This window comes from Mauremys mutica, chromosome 15, assembly GCF_020497125.1.
Source record: "Mauremys mutica isolate MM-2020 ecotype Southern chromosome 15, ASM2049712v1, whole genome shotgun sequence".
Taxonomy (NCBI): Eukaryota; Metazoa; Chordata; order Testudines; family Geoemydidae; genus Mauremys; species Mauremys mutica.
In genome coordinates, this window is record NC_059086.1 from 38152568 (window position 1) to 38165707 (window position 13140).

Sequence of the window (13140 nt, forward strand, 5' to 3'; positions counted from 1 at the left end):
CGGGCGGCGGGGCGAGCGGACTGGGGCAGCCGGGCGGGGCGCGGGGCGCGCTGGGAGGGGATCAGGTTACCCATTGCATCAGCTCCCAGCCCCACGCTGCTGGGGCACATCCGGCTGTGGGAGGGGACCGGACTCCTGGGTTCTGTTCCCTGGGGAGGGAAGGGGGGGCTGGTGGTGGGAGCAGGGATCCCGGACTCCTGGGTTCTAGTCCCTGGGGAGGGGGGGCTGGTGGTGGGAGCAGGGATCCCGGACTCCTAGGTTCTAGTCCCTGGGGAGGGAAGCAAGGATCCTGGACTCCTGGGTTCTGTTCCCTGAGGATTGGGGGCTGGTGGTGGAGCGGGGATCCCGGACTCCTGGGTTCTATTCCCTGGGGAGGGAAGGGGGGCTGGTGGTGGGAGCGGGGATCCCAGACTCCTGGGTTCTATTCCCTGGGGAGGGGAGGGGAGGGGGGGGCTGGTGGTGGGAGTAGGAGGCACTGTGGAGTAGGACTCCTGGGTTCTATCCAGGGGGTGGGCACGTGGTTGGGGGAGGGGCCTGGGAGCCAGGACACCTGGGTTTTCTTCCTGGCTCAGGGAGGGGAGGGTAGTGGGGGCTGGTGGTTAGAGCACAGGGAGGGGGGGTTGGAAGCCAGGACTCCTGGGTTCAATCTGCAACTCGGGGAGGGGAGGGGAGTGGGCTCTGGTGGGCTACAGCAGGAGAGGCTGGGAGCAGGACTCCTGGGTTCTCTACAAGCTCTGGGAGGGGAGTAGGGTCTAGTGGTTAGAGCAGGAAGGTGTCCTTTTAACCCAGCTCCCCTTAGGACCCTGCCTCAGTTTACCCAAGCCCAGATTTTTGTTTTCATCTTTTGTTTAAAAATCCAGCTGTGGCAATTGATTCCCCGGGGCTTAAAACCCATCCCGATCTCACGGAGCCACACGGCCACCCAGCCGCCACCCCAGGGGAGGCGCCAACCCTCAGCCCCGGCCCGGTTAGAAATGGAGAGAGCCGGAGCCGGCCGGGAGGGATCCCTGGGAGCCCCTGGTCTGAGCCCAAGCAGATAAACTCCCTTATTAAGCTGCTCTGGGGCCCCAGGCTACATGGAGACACTGGATGCGGCTGTGGGTGGATCTGAAAAATGGCCCCAGGGGAGGGGGTGTTAGGCAGATAGAAGCACATTCTCCCCCAGACAGGGGCCAGGTTGCGTCTCTAGGAAGGAGATGTGCCAGCCTGCCTCAAAGCGAGAGAGAATGGGGAGGGGGGGGGGGATCACCCATCAGGTCACTGCAGTACAGGGAACATGACACACACGGCCACAGTCCTGAGTGCATCCATTGCAAGGCAGTGGTGATATAGACAACCCAGCCCCCTGCTCAAACCCACTAGCCCCCCCCCCCTCCCATCCTGGCACCAGGGAGAGAACTCAGGAGTCCTGGCACCCAGCCCCCTGCTCTAACCACTAGCCCCCCCTCCCCTCGACAGTTCACAGGGATGGTGCCAGACTGGAGCGAAGGCTTCTGGCTCTAACTGGAGTAACATGATGCTCCGGGCTCCAGGGTTCTCTCCCAGGCTCCTGGCGTGGGGGCTAGAGGTGAGAGCCAGGACTCCTGGGTTCTCTCCCCAGCTCGGGGAGCAGAGGGCTGGAAGCCAGGACTCCTGGGCCCTTCCTGGGGCCTCCCTCCTCTCTCTTTTCCCTGCCCATGAACAAACCCGGCCACAACCAGCCACTTTTTCCTCCTTTTATTTCCACTTTCATTCCTGTAGCACATTCACTCCAAGGCCCGAGCGGGACCCCCTTCGCCAAGCCCAGCTTTGGGCGCGGGGGTTTAGGAACATGTGGGGTCTCCGACTGTACAGAGGATATATACAGGGGATAGAACAGCTGTGCTGACCCAGAGGCCATAAACCCAGCCTGATCCAGGCCAGGTCCCCTTGGCACCCGCCCAACGCCCCGGCCGGCCGCCCTCCGCCGCGGCTTTAGCTAGATTTGGTTCCTTGGGTCGGTTAGAGAACTCAGCTGCTTGGGAGGCAGAAAGAGATCGAATCGCTGGCAGCCTGGAGGGGGAAGAGCTCCAGGCGCTTGGCCGTTAACGGGAGCAGAATCCAACTCCTCGGTCTTTCCCCCAGAGGAATCCAGAATCGCCACCGTTGGCTGGGGGGTGGGGTGGGGGGAAGCACCCAATCCCCCTTGAAAGTGACGCCTCGAGCCCCCCAAGGCAGTGTTAACTGGCTGCTCCCCCAGCCTCCCTCCCAGAATCCACTGCAGTTTTTAGAGAGTCCGTAGCCAGGAGAAGTTGCTCGGTCAATTCCTGGTGCGAGGGCCGCGTTTCTTTTTCAAAGGGGTCCCGGATCTCGAGAGCGCACCGGGCAAAGCCTGTGAGAAGACTCCAGCTGCCTGATTTCAGCACCACCCCGTGAGAATCCCACCTTTGTTTCAGAACCTTTGTCCTGTTTAAACAGCCCGGCCGGGTAAATAAACTTCACAGCCCAGAAGGTTGGCAAAATAAATAGAGTGGCACGAAATAAGGAAAGGCTGAACACCAACCAAAACATTCACAACTCAGCACCGCTGGCTTCTGCGGCTCATCTACAAAGAGATCAAATGGGCGCCTGGGTTTCAGCAGCAGAGCACGAGTTTGGACGGGGCCCCCAGCACAAAGCCAGGAAGCGGAAGACACAGTAGGCCCTACAATAACAACACTATCCCAGCACAGCGGGGCCATCAAGTAGCAAACGCCGCTAGAATTTTTGGAAACATCACTAAAGAATTTGGGGTTGATCCAGTTCAAAAATCAGTCAGATCGTTAAGGGGAGGGGGGGCTCTGAGGGGATGGGGGGCTCACATTCTCCTGCAGTCAATGACAGCTGAGATTTCCAACTGCTAATTTAGCCCCCATGGCAAAATACCCAGAGATCTGATTTCCCAGCACCCAGGGTACTAGGATCTGTCTCAGATTTTAAATATTGAGATCCCCAAGGATTTTTAAAGAAAAAAAAAAATCAACGGTTTGATTTTTAAAATTGGGATTTTTGCCCAGGAGTTTGCCAGCTCAGCAGGTGAAACTGACTAGGCAAAGGAGTGAAATTACCCAGGAGCCGTGGCCCCAAAGAGAAATAGCACTTCCTGGAAACCGGATCAATTCAAAATTCCTTCAGGTTTAATGATCTCAAGCGTCAGCAACCTTAACGAGGGGAGCAGAAAACCAGATCGGGCCTGATTCCCGCTCTGGCCGTCTCTGAGCCAACAGTCAGAGCACAAACTGTCCTCATTCTATTGCCTTTGGTGGAGCAAAGCTGCGTTTCCTACTAAACACGGGGTGTTTTCCACCCCAACCCAACCTCCACTTCTCTCTGAGATGAATTTGGCAAAGTTTCCAATGGAGACGTACCAAGCTCTTAGGAAAGAGGAATCCAGTGTGTGAGATGGAACAAGATCTGGGGGAAAAATTGGCATCTGGAGACCCACAAACCATTAGCCTGGGTTTGGGAAACGTCTCAGGATAAACCTGTCCCAGGTGCCAGAGAATATAAAGTCATCACCAGTTAGAACCCAGTGGATTTGGGGGAGACAGGAGTGGGTGTCAGGGTGTCTTTCAGTCACTTGGAAAACCGTCCCCGGTCGCTCCCAAGACACCCACAGCGTTGGCAGCCTCCCAGCTGACTGTGCCAGCAACGGCTTCGTAGCTTTCACCCGAGCCCAGTTGATCTGGATTGAAAAGCAGCCCCGGGGATCTAAAAGAACCAGCTTTCAGGCAAAGCGCGGCTGGAGCCGGATTCGAAAATTCCCACCCGCCAGTCCTGTGTGTCATTTAAATCCAGGGAAGCAGAGAATGGACGATTGCGAGTGGCATGGAACGGAACGGAGCACCACGCCTGCCCCTGGAGCCTCGTCCGTTGGCAGAGACTCAAAGACAACCAACCTCCATGGAGCAAATCGGAGCTTTAAAGACTTTTTTTTTTTGGATGCATCAAAGGCAAACTTTAAAGAGCTGCAATTTCTCCCGAGAGCTGAGCACGTCGGGTGTTGAGCTCTGGGGAAAATCTAGCTCATATTTAGACTTGGAGACCTTTAGAGACGCTGGCTCTGAGCTAAGCACCTGAATACCTTCCAGGGCCTGGGCCTGAGACGGTAGCAACCTGCCCCTCCTCACCTCTTGGGCACAAATCTTCCTCCAAGAGCAAGCACCCCCTCTGGGCGGAGCTGAGATTAATCCCCTTTGATTAGAGGCAAATCAGAATCGGGTCAGTTTCCATTCAATGCCAAAGCAGTTTCCTCTTTTCTAGACCTCAGCGTCAGTCGCAATGACAATTCTTTGCAGTTTCACACCCCCAATTTCCCTCTGTTTACAAAAAAACCCACCACACCCCAAAACTAGCCTCTCGTGCTGACCTGAACGCCCAGCCTAGAGCGACCTGAGCCCTGAGGGACGGGCTGGAACGTCTTGCCCGGCCGAACTGTATTTCGGTCTGAGGCTGAAACTGATTAGATGCGAAAATGCAATGGACTAGACACAAGAATAGGCCCCGGATGCTCAGCTGGTGGAAATCAGCGTCAGGCTGTTGACTTCCCCACTTGGGGAGCTGGTCTTTGAGCACTTTCTAACTGACAGAGGAAAACATTTTTCCTCCCTGCACCTCTCCAGATTGGGTGGTACCACGAGCAGGTTCGTGGGCAAGTCAGGGGCGTCTGCCTCATTTAAATCCAGAGCAAGGAGAGGGTGGGGAAAGACAAAATGGAAGGGGACGAGCGATCCTGCCAAGTCTTGCTCGGGAACAGATGCCGAGGGTTTGTTCAAGGGCCTGGTTTCTGGCCAGCTTTGGAAAAGAGACTCCCCGTTTCTTGGCTGGGATCAGAAGATCCTAACCTTGGCAATGAGGATGGAGGTGTTTTAAGGACACGAGTGTCCACAAGAGTCGAGTCTGACCCTCCTCCGGCGGTGAAATCCAAGAGCCCCCTGCGCGTTCAAAGGAAGCGGCACAGAGTTGTCAGAGACACACCGGCGGCTTCCTTGTTTCCTCACGCTGGGAGCTCCGGAGGAAGCACCCCGCTGGGGCAGGTTTGATCTAGCCCCAGAGCAGCAGGGCAGGGCTTGGTGCGTGTTTGTTCGGGGCTAAGCTATTGTGGGGCTGCCCGGGGGGCACGGGAAGGGCGGAGGAGAGTGATCGCTGCCGCCCCCCATGGGCTATCAAGGAGCACGCCACCCGCTGGGGTCAGCCCATCACACTCTCCCGCAATGGGCTGTAGGGGGAGCATGTGCTGCGTCCATTCTGCTGGACACCGGAGTCAGGCGCCTTCCCGGCGTCGGCAAGATGCTGGAGCCAACAACAGATGGGGAGGCAAACGCCCCTGGATCTGAGGGGCGACCCCCTGGGCACCCCTGTTCCCACAGAGCCTCACTGCTGCCTATAACTGCCCACCCCTGCCCCTCGCTCCCGCTGGGAAGATCTGGAACCCGAGTTTAAGGTTCGGCCCATGCGCGATCCAGGGTACAGCCCAAGTGGCTCCCTTCCCTGTGACTGCGTCCGACTCCCTGCCGGGACGAGGGAAGGGGCCGCGCAGCAAGGCAGAACGTGGTGTTTTCAAGCCGCTGCTTTTCGGAGGCAGCCAAAGGCGAGAAGATGCCGACGCGGGTCAAATGTGAAAACCCCCCTCGAGCGCAATGAACGGAGAGCGCCGGGGAGTCAAGCCAGCCAACCCTGCTCGCAAGGAGACAAGCGGCCGAGAACTGAGTGGCCTTTAGCAGGGGCCACTGACGTCTCGATCGGGCTCGGGGGCCAGTCGGGTCGCAAGACGGCTCCTGCGGCTAGTCAGTTACAGCTGGGCCAGCCAAGGGGTGTGAAACTGACCAGGGCGGGGCTGCTACAGTTGACTAGCTGTGGGTTGTAATTAAGGGGGAAGTTAATCTGGTGGGAGGGGCCAGTCCCCTCTGCCTCCGCCCCATGGCCAACAGCCCCCTGCGCATCAGCCTAGTCCATCAGCCCAGAGAAGCATCAACTGCTGCCACTGATGGTCAGTTACAACACGAGTCATAATCAATTTCTCTCCCCAGGCACGGCCAGTTTGAGGAGGCGGGGGGGGGGGAGGTGCGTAGGAGCTCTGGGTGGGGGACAGGGGCTGCACCGGTGCAGGCTCTGGGCAGGCCAATCTCTCGGGACCTCCCACAGGCCAGATACACCCCCCCAGAGACGCCTGCCAATCCGGGCTCTGCCTGCCGGTCCCTCCGGTAACAGGGCTACGTACCAACTCTCTGGCGATCCCCCAGATCACCAGAAAGATCCCCCCTGAACCGACACCAAGGGGACGGCCGGTTTCTCTCCCCATCCCTACCTAGATCCTGGGGGATCTCACAACCCAGAGCCGCCCTGGGGTAGAGAACTCAGATCTGCAAAGCTCAGTGCGAGTTATCAGTGCCCTCTAGTGGCCAGGCTGCTCCCCTACAGGAACTGGAGCAGGCACGTTTCCCCTTGTTGTTGTTTGTTTTTCCAATAGGACCTAGAGAAAATCCCCTTCTCTGCTATGGCACAGCCAGCTCTCTGCTTCGTCTGCCTTAGAGACTCTAAACCCCACGTGGCTGCATGAAGGGATTCATCTCAGACGTCATACAAAGAGCCCAGCTCTGGGACGATAGGAGGGGCAGATATCCGGAGGGGGGGAATATCCGTCGCTGTCTTGAGCCAGGCCATCCAACACATGCACTGATGCAGGGGGTGGGTCTCTGAGCTAAGACAAGGCCAACGCAGATGGATGCTACTGAAACAAAAAGGCATCGGGGCCAGATCCCAGCTGAGCAAGCCCCGTTCAACTCCGGGCGGACGCGAAGGGGAAAGAGGATGTTCAGAAGACGTCTTCGTCGGCAGAAATTCCCAGATCGGCGCGGCTGATGTAGGCCAGGCTCCGCTTCCGAGCCCATGTCATAGAAACGAGCGAGGCTCCGATCTCGGCAGCGTCCAGAGACGCTCCAGACTGATGCTGGCCCGGCCGAGATCAGAACCCGCTTCTGGACAGGCCGTCAGCAGATCGCACGCCAGAGCCAACCCGCCACAGGGACGCTAACGCAGCGCGAAGAGGCGCGATCGACGGAAATGGTTTTGTTTGCGATACCTCCAGCCTGCCCCTCTCCCCACCGCTACGGCTCCTGCCCCAGAAGTCAATCCACATGCAAGCAGGTCTTGCCTCTATCAACAGCTGATCTCTCGTTAAAACAGGAACAGAAAGACTCGGCTGATCGAAGAGCTCTGGTTAGTTTTACATCCCAGCAAATCCAAGGAGCCACTGGGGTCCGTTTGCCCAGGGAAACGGCTACCGAACGGAAGTGTCAAGCCAGCAGAGATCACACGTTGTTTGATCCCCCAGCATCCCGGATTCCTGCCCTTTTGCATCATGGGAGCTGATGTCTGGTCTTCCTCCAAAGCGCGGAATAAATTCCACTCGATCTCTTCATGGGAGGAGGAAATATACCACGACTGGGCAACTTGGTTTAAAAGGGAACCAGCCAAGTTATGGGTCAGTGAAAAGCGGAACGGAAAAGCGCACGTACATCCCAGCCGTCAAGTCTTAACACTCAACGTAGCATCTGAATCTCTGGGGCGGGGAGCTGGGAGCCCTCCCCAGCTTTGGGCAGCGACGCTGTCAGAGGCTGCAGCCGCAGCGGGGAGAGAAACCAAAAACCGGATCTGCTAATGCACATAAAAGAAAAAGGCACCGGAGTCCGAGTGGCCGATCCTGGCTGGGTCTCTGAAGGATCTTCCAAGGGGATGGATCTGCCAAAAGGATCACTGGAGTCAGAAGGGGATGGTTAGAGGGGAACCCACTGGGAAGGCCAGATCCTGGTAGGTCCATGAAGGATCTTCCAAGGAGAACATTAAATCCGGGGGTGTTTGAAGGGGATCTAACAGGAAGGGAGATATTCTAGTTGGTCTCTGATGGATCTTCCAAGGAGATAGTTGAAACTAGAGAGGATGCCAATGGAAAGGGCAGATCCTGGTTGGTTCATGAAGAATGTTCCAGGGAGATCATTAGATCTGCAGGGGGATGGAGGGAGGGGGTCTCACAGGGGGGAGAGATCCTGGTTGGTCCATGAAGGATCTTCCAAGGAGACCATTAGATCCAGGGGGAACAGAGAGGATCCAGAGCAAGGAGTCCCTCCTGGCTGACCTGTGATGAGTCTCAAGGAGGCCACCGGAATGGGGAGTGGTGGGAGAGTTTTGGGGGGAGGGGGAGATGTCACGAGACGGCTGGGGACTCTGCGGCCGCCTCGTCCCCCTCCTCTGAGTCCCAGACCTCGGACTGCAGGTAGTCGGCGAAGAGGGCTTTGGCCCGGTGCAGCACCTTGGCCAGATTGTGCCGGCGCACCAGGCGGTCGAAGTGCATGGCCAGCTCGTTGTAGTCCATGTTGTTCTTCATGATGTGGTCCCGGTGCTCCAGCAGGATGGCCAGGCACAGGAAGAGCATGAAGGGGTTGCCTTTGCCGAACTCCTGCGGCGGAGGCAAGCTCACCGTGGCTGGGGACGGGGCGGCGGGGAGGGGGCTGCTGGGTGAGGAGGATGGCGTGTCACCTGCCAAATCTCCCTTCTCCTCCGGCAGGCTCTCGCTCTTCTCGCTGCCAGGGAGGGGGGAGGGGAGGGGGAGGAGGTGGAGTCTCGGGAGGGCGTGGGCGGGGTCAGGAGCCGGAGGGACGGGGCGGAGAAAGACTTGGTCATGGCCGGGAGCTGGAGCAAGGGGTCCTGCTCGCTGCAGAAGTCCTCCTCTTCCTCCATAGAGCGCTGGGATCTCAGCGAAGGCTCTTCCTCGGAGCTGTCCTCACGAGCGCTGTAGTACTTGAATTCTCCAAAGCTGGATTGCTTCAATAAGGTCTTCTGCTCCAGACAAGGATGGTCTCCGGGGTCCTCCAAGCAAGGCCGGTCCCCAGTCGCTTCGAAGCTACAGGTGGGCCGCAGCATGTGGCGTTGGCGGACAGGCTGGCCGCTCTCACTGAGCCTGGCCGGCGGCCCCACCAGCTCCACCTCCTTCTCCGGAGGATCCGGTGGCAAGGAGCTCCAGGTTATCTCCAGCATCCGCAAGGCGTCCTCAAAGGCAAACTCCCGTTTCAGCTCCAGCAGCAGCCAGCGGTAGCAGAAGAAGAAGTCGTCAGCACCCCGGGAGAGGAGGTAGGCGTAGAACTCAGGATCCGAGTACTGGAGGAGCAGCTTGAGGTGGGAGAACTTGAGGGACATCACCTCGCCGTCCATCTGGAAGTTGCCTTCCAGGCGCTTCATGATGCCGCAGAAGCAGATGAAGGCGTGGGCCTCGTTGTCCATGACGGCCAGGATGGGCGAGGCGATGTCACTCATGCCCTGGCAGTAGGAGATCTGCGGGTGGGTGACGGCGTAGGTGGTCAGCAGGTCGTGAAGGGCAGTCAGATGCGGGTTGTCCTCCGAGCCGGCGTAGTAGGGGTGGGTGCGGTCCGTGCGGAGAACGTCCTTGAGGACGTTGCTGCGGATGAAGTCCAGGTCTTCGGGGCTGGCCCGCTCCGCCCACTGGCCCTTCAGCTGGTCGTACTCCCGCGTCTTGCGCTTCATGTAGTTCATGCGCTCCTGGCCCGTCAGCCCGTCCGGGTAGACGTTCAGCAGGTAGCGCCACACCACCTGGGGGCAGAGAGAGGAGCTTCAACGCCCGGCATCTTCCCGCCACCTCTCAGCGTCCCACCACCTCTGACCCGCCCTGCCTCTCCCAGCATCCCACCGCGACTTGGGGGGCAGAGAGGGGTCTCAGCGCCAGGCATCGTCCCACATAGCCGGGCACGCTATGCCCCTTTGTGCCACGCACCCCGACATCTCTCCTCCATGGCTAAGCACCCCCTGACATCCCATCTCCACTATCCCCCATATCCCATTTCCCAGAGCTGGGGAGAGAACCCAGGAGTCCTGGCTCCAGCATCCCTGCTTTAACCAGCAGACCCCACTCCTCTCCCAGAGCCGGGGAGAGAACCCAGGAGTCCGGGCTCCCAGCCCCACTCCCCAGAGACTCACTTTGCGCAGCGAGGGCTCCACGCCGCCATGGTAGATGCGCAGCCGCAGCTCCTCGGGCCGGTTCAGCTGCCCCTCGTGGTTCAGGTAGGTGTGGAACTCGGAGTCGCTCAGCGGCGGTTTGAACGGCTTCACGTCCTCCCCATAGGACCAGCTCAGAGCCTGCTGGACCTTCGACAGCGTCCGGCCCACCTAGGCAGAGAGACGGGGTCACTGAGCGAGTCCTGCTCAGAGCAAGGCATGTCAGACGCCGGATCCTCCCCACTGTATGGGGGAAACTGAGGCACGGGAGCAGCCCGGGGAGGTCAGTGCAGTAGGAGACTTCATTGGCCCATGATGATCCTAGCATTGGGACAACAGAGCTGGGACCAGCTACCAGGAAGAGCAGGCAGGAGAGCGGGAGTCAGGACTCCTGGGTTCTACCTCCGGCTCTGGGAGGGGAGTGGGGTCTAGTGTGTTAAAACGGGGGGTTGGGGGGAGAGAACCAGGACTCCTGGGTTCTCTTCTGAACTCTGTTCCACCCACGTAGCTTAGGGTGCTTCCTACCTGAACCACCCTCCTCCCCGTCCCCTCTCGACCCACCTGGGAGATGATGGTCTGGGTGAAAGGCAGGGCGGCCGCCGCCAGGGACCGCTTCTCCACCAGGAGCAGATCAGTGCTGATGACATCTTTGGGGCTGATGATGTCCCAGTCCTCCAGCAGGGGGCCTGAGAGAGCAGCACATGACAGTTAGCAAGGTCTGTTCCCGGCTCTGGAAGGGCAGTGGGGTCTGGCGGTTAGAGTCCGCGGGGGTGGCAGCCAGGACTCCTGGGTCCCTAGCCCTGCCACAGTGACTCACTGTCTTCCGAAGGCTTGATGTCTACGAGGAGCTGCAGGTAGGGCTTGGAGGCGCTGGCGAAGGCCGTGGTCAGGTCCCAGTCCGACAGCAGTGACAGGTACGTCTCCTGGCCCTGCTTCTCCTGGCCCAGGTAGCTGATCCCAAAGTTCTTCTTCCTGGGTGAGGTGGAGGTGATTGGCTCCAACGCACGCAGGACAACATCACCCCAGGCACAGCGTCTCCCCTCCCGGCACCTCTCGGGCTCCCCCATCGGTACAGAACCCCACACGGAACCTCCCACTGCTCCCCTGGGGTCTCCCATTGGCTGTGAGGACACACACCCCTTTGAGGTCCTCCGTCGGCTACACAGAACCTCCCCTGCCTCGTTAGGGTTTGCTGTCAGCCATGATGAAGGACCCCAACGGGAGGCATCCTCAACCATACAGAACCCCCCCACTACTCTCTAGGGGTCCTTCACCAGCCGTTCCGGCCCCTCTGCCTTCCCTCCTTTCGCAGGGTCCCCCATTGGTTCTTCAGACCGAATGAGCTCATCTGTCCCCCAAGTCTCCTCTTTGCCCCCTGGCTCCGCACAGCCTCAAATTCTTCACTAGCTCCGTCCTCAGTCAGGATCTAACTCCCAGGCAACCCCAGAAATAGCAGCACTGGGGAGAGAACCCAGGAGTCCTGGCTCCCAGCCTCCCCACCCCCCCCCCCCACTCTAACCACTAGACCCCACTCCCTTCCCAGAGCCGGGGAGAGAACCCAGAAGTCCTGGCTCCCATCTCCCCCCCAGTCTAACCCTCCAATGCTGGGCACAGGTCCCTGGCGGCTGGGGCGGGACTCACCCGTTGAGGTCGAAGGCGCGGATGAGGATGTGCTGGAGGACATCCAGCGAGGTGATCTGGGGATCGACGGCAAAGGTGCGGAACTCGGGCTGCAGGAACCCCTCGCGCTTCTGGGGAGACAGGACTGGAGTGAGCGCCCACAAGTGGGGACAGGCCCCGTGCCCCATTCCCCACCCCCCTGGCGCCCAAGGGGGAGCTGGCGCCCCCTAGAGGGGAAAGGCCCTGGCTCATTCCCCACCCCCCCTGCGCTGCACAGATCCTCCCGGGTTTCGGACGGAGATCTCCGCGGACACAGGGGCAGGGCAGTTTCCCGGCGCTCTTTCACACCGAAATCCTCTCTCCTCGCTGGCCGTGGGAGGTCTGACTTCCTGTGTGTTTCTTGCCCCTCCTTAGCAGGTGCCTCGCCCCAGGTCTCCTGGCCTCCATGCAGCCACCCGGGGGGGAGGCCGGGGGACGAGACGCAGGCGTCCGCTAACGCAGGAGGGGAAAGGGACACTGGGTCGCGTCCCCCGCTCTGTTCTGCCTCTGACACGGTCAGTGAAGGCAAAGAGGGTTTGTCGGGGGCAGTAAGGGTGGGGCGTAGAGGGCACACGGACAAGCAGGACTCCTGGGTTCTCTCCTGGCTCTGGGAAGGGATTGGGGGCTGGGGGTTAGAGGGAGGGGGGGCAGGATTCCTGGGTTCTCTCCCCGGCTCTGGGAGGGGGAGTGGGGGCTGGGGGTTAGAGCAGGGGGGTTGGGAGCCAGGACTCCTGGGTTCTCTCCCCAGCTCTGGGAGGGGAGTGGGGTCTGGTGGTTAGAGCGGGGGGGCTGGGAGCCAGGACTCCTGGGTTCTCTCCCCAGCTCTGGGAGGGGAGTGGGGGCTGGTGGTTACAGCAGGGGGGGGCTGGGAGCCAGGACTCCTGGGTTCTCTCCCTGGCTCTGGGAGGGGAGTGGGGGCTGGTGGTTAGAGCAGGGGGGGCTGGGAGCCAGGACTCCTGGGTTCTCTCCCCAGCTCTGGGAGGGGAGGGGTGTCGGGGGGGCTGGGTGGGGGAGGGGGAGACTCCCTCCTCACGCCCCGATCCCGACCCCCCTTTTCTCTCGCCAGCCGCCCGCCCTGGGCTCCCCCTGACCCCCCCCCCGCCCTGTAGGGGGGGTCCCACACTCTGCGCCCCTCCCCCCGCCCCATGTGACCCCTGACCCCGCCGTGACCCCCTGACCTCTCACCTTGACCCGGACCCGCACCACCTCCCGCTCCTCCTCCTCCTCCCGGGCCTCGCCCCCCGCCGCCGCCATCCCGGCCCCGGCCGGCTCCGCGGGGGGGCGGGGGCGGAGGGGGGGAGGAGCCTCGCGCCGGACGGGACCGTTACGGCCCCGCCCCTGGGGGGAGGCCTCGCGCCGCGGCGGGTAGAAGCCGGCTCGCGCCGGGCGGGCGGCTGACGTCAGGTGGGGATGGAGGGAGGGAGGGGGGGGAAGCCTCACGTGACCCCGCCGCTACTTCCGCTTCCGGCTCGGAGGCCT

General features: G+C 60.5%; 1 protein-coding gene across 1 annotated transcript; it reads right to left on the reverse strand.

Annotated features, from left to right (window-relative positions):
• Positions 1-1701: 1701 nt before the first annotated feature.
• Positions 1702-13042, reverse strand: LOC123349824 (TBC1 domain family member 25-like). Its single transcript, XM_044988043.1, is given in 7 exon segments — positions 1702-8581; positions 8584-9600; positions 9985-10173; positions 10564-10688; positions 10820-10974; positions 11644-11753; positions 12847-13042. Coding segments are annotated over 7 exon segments (2046 nt in total). The 5' UTR covers positions 12916-13042; the 3' UTR covers positions 1702-8200.
• Positions 13043-13140: the final 98 nt, after the last annotated feature.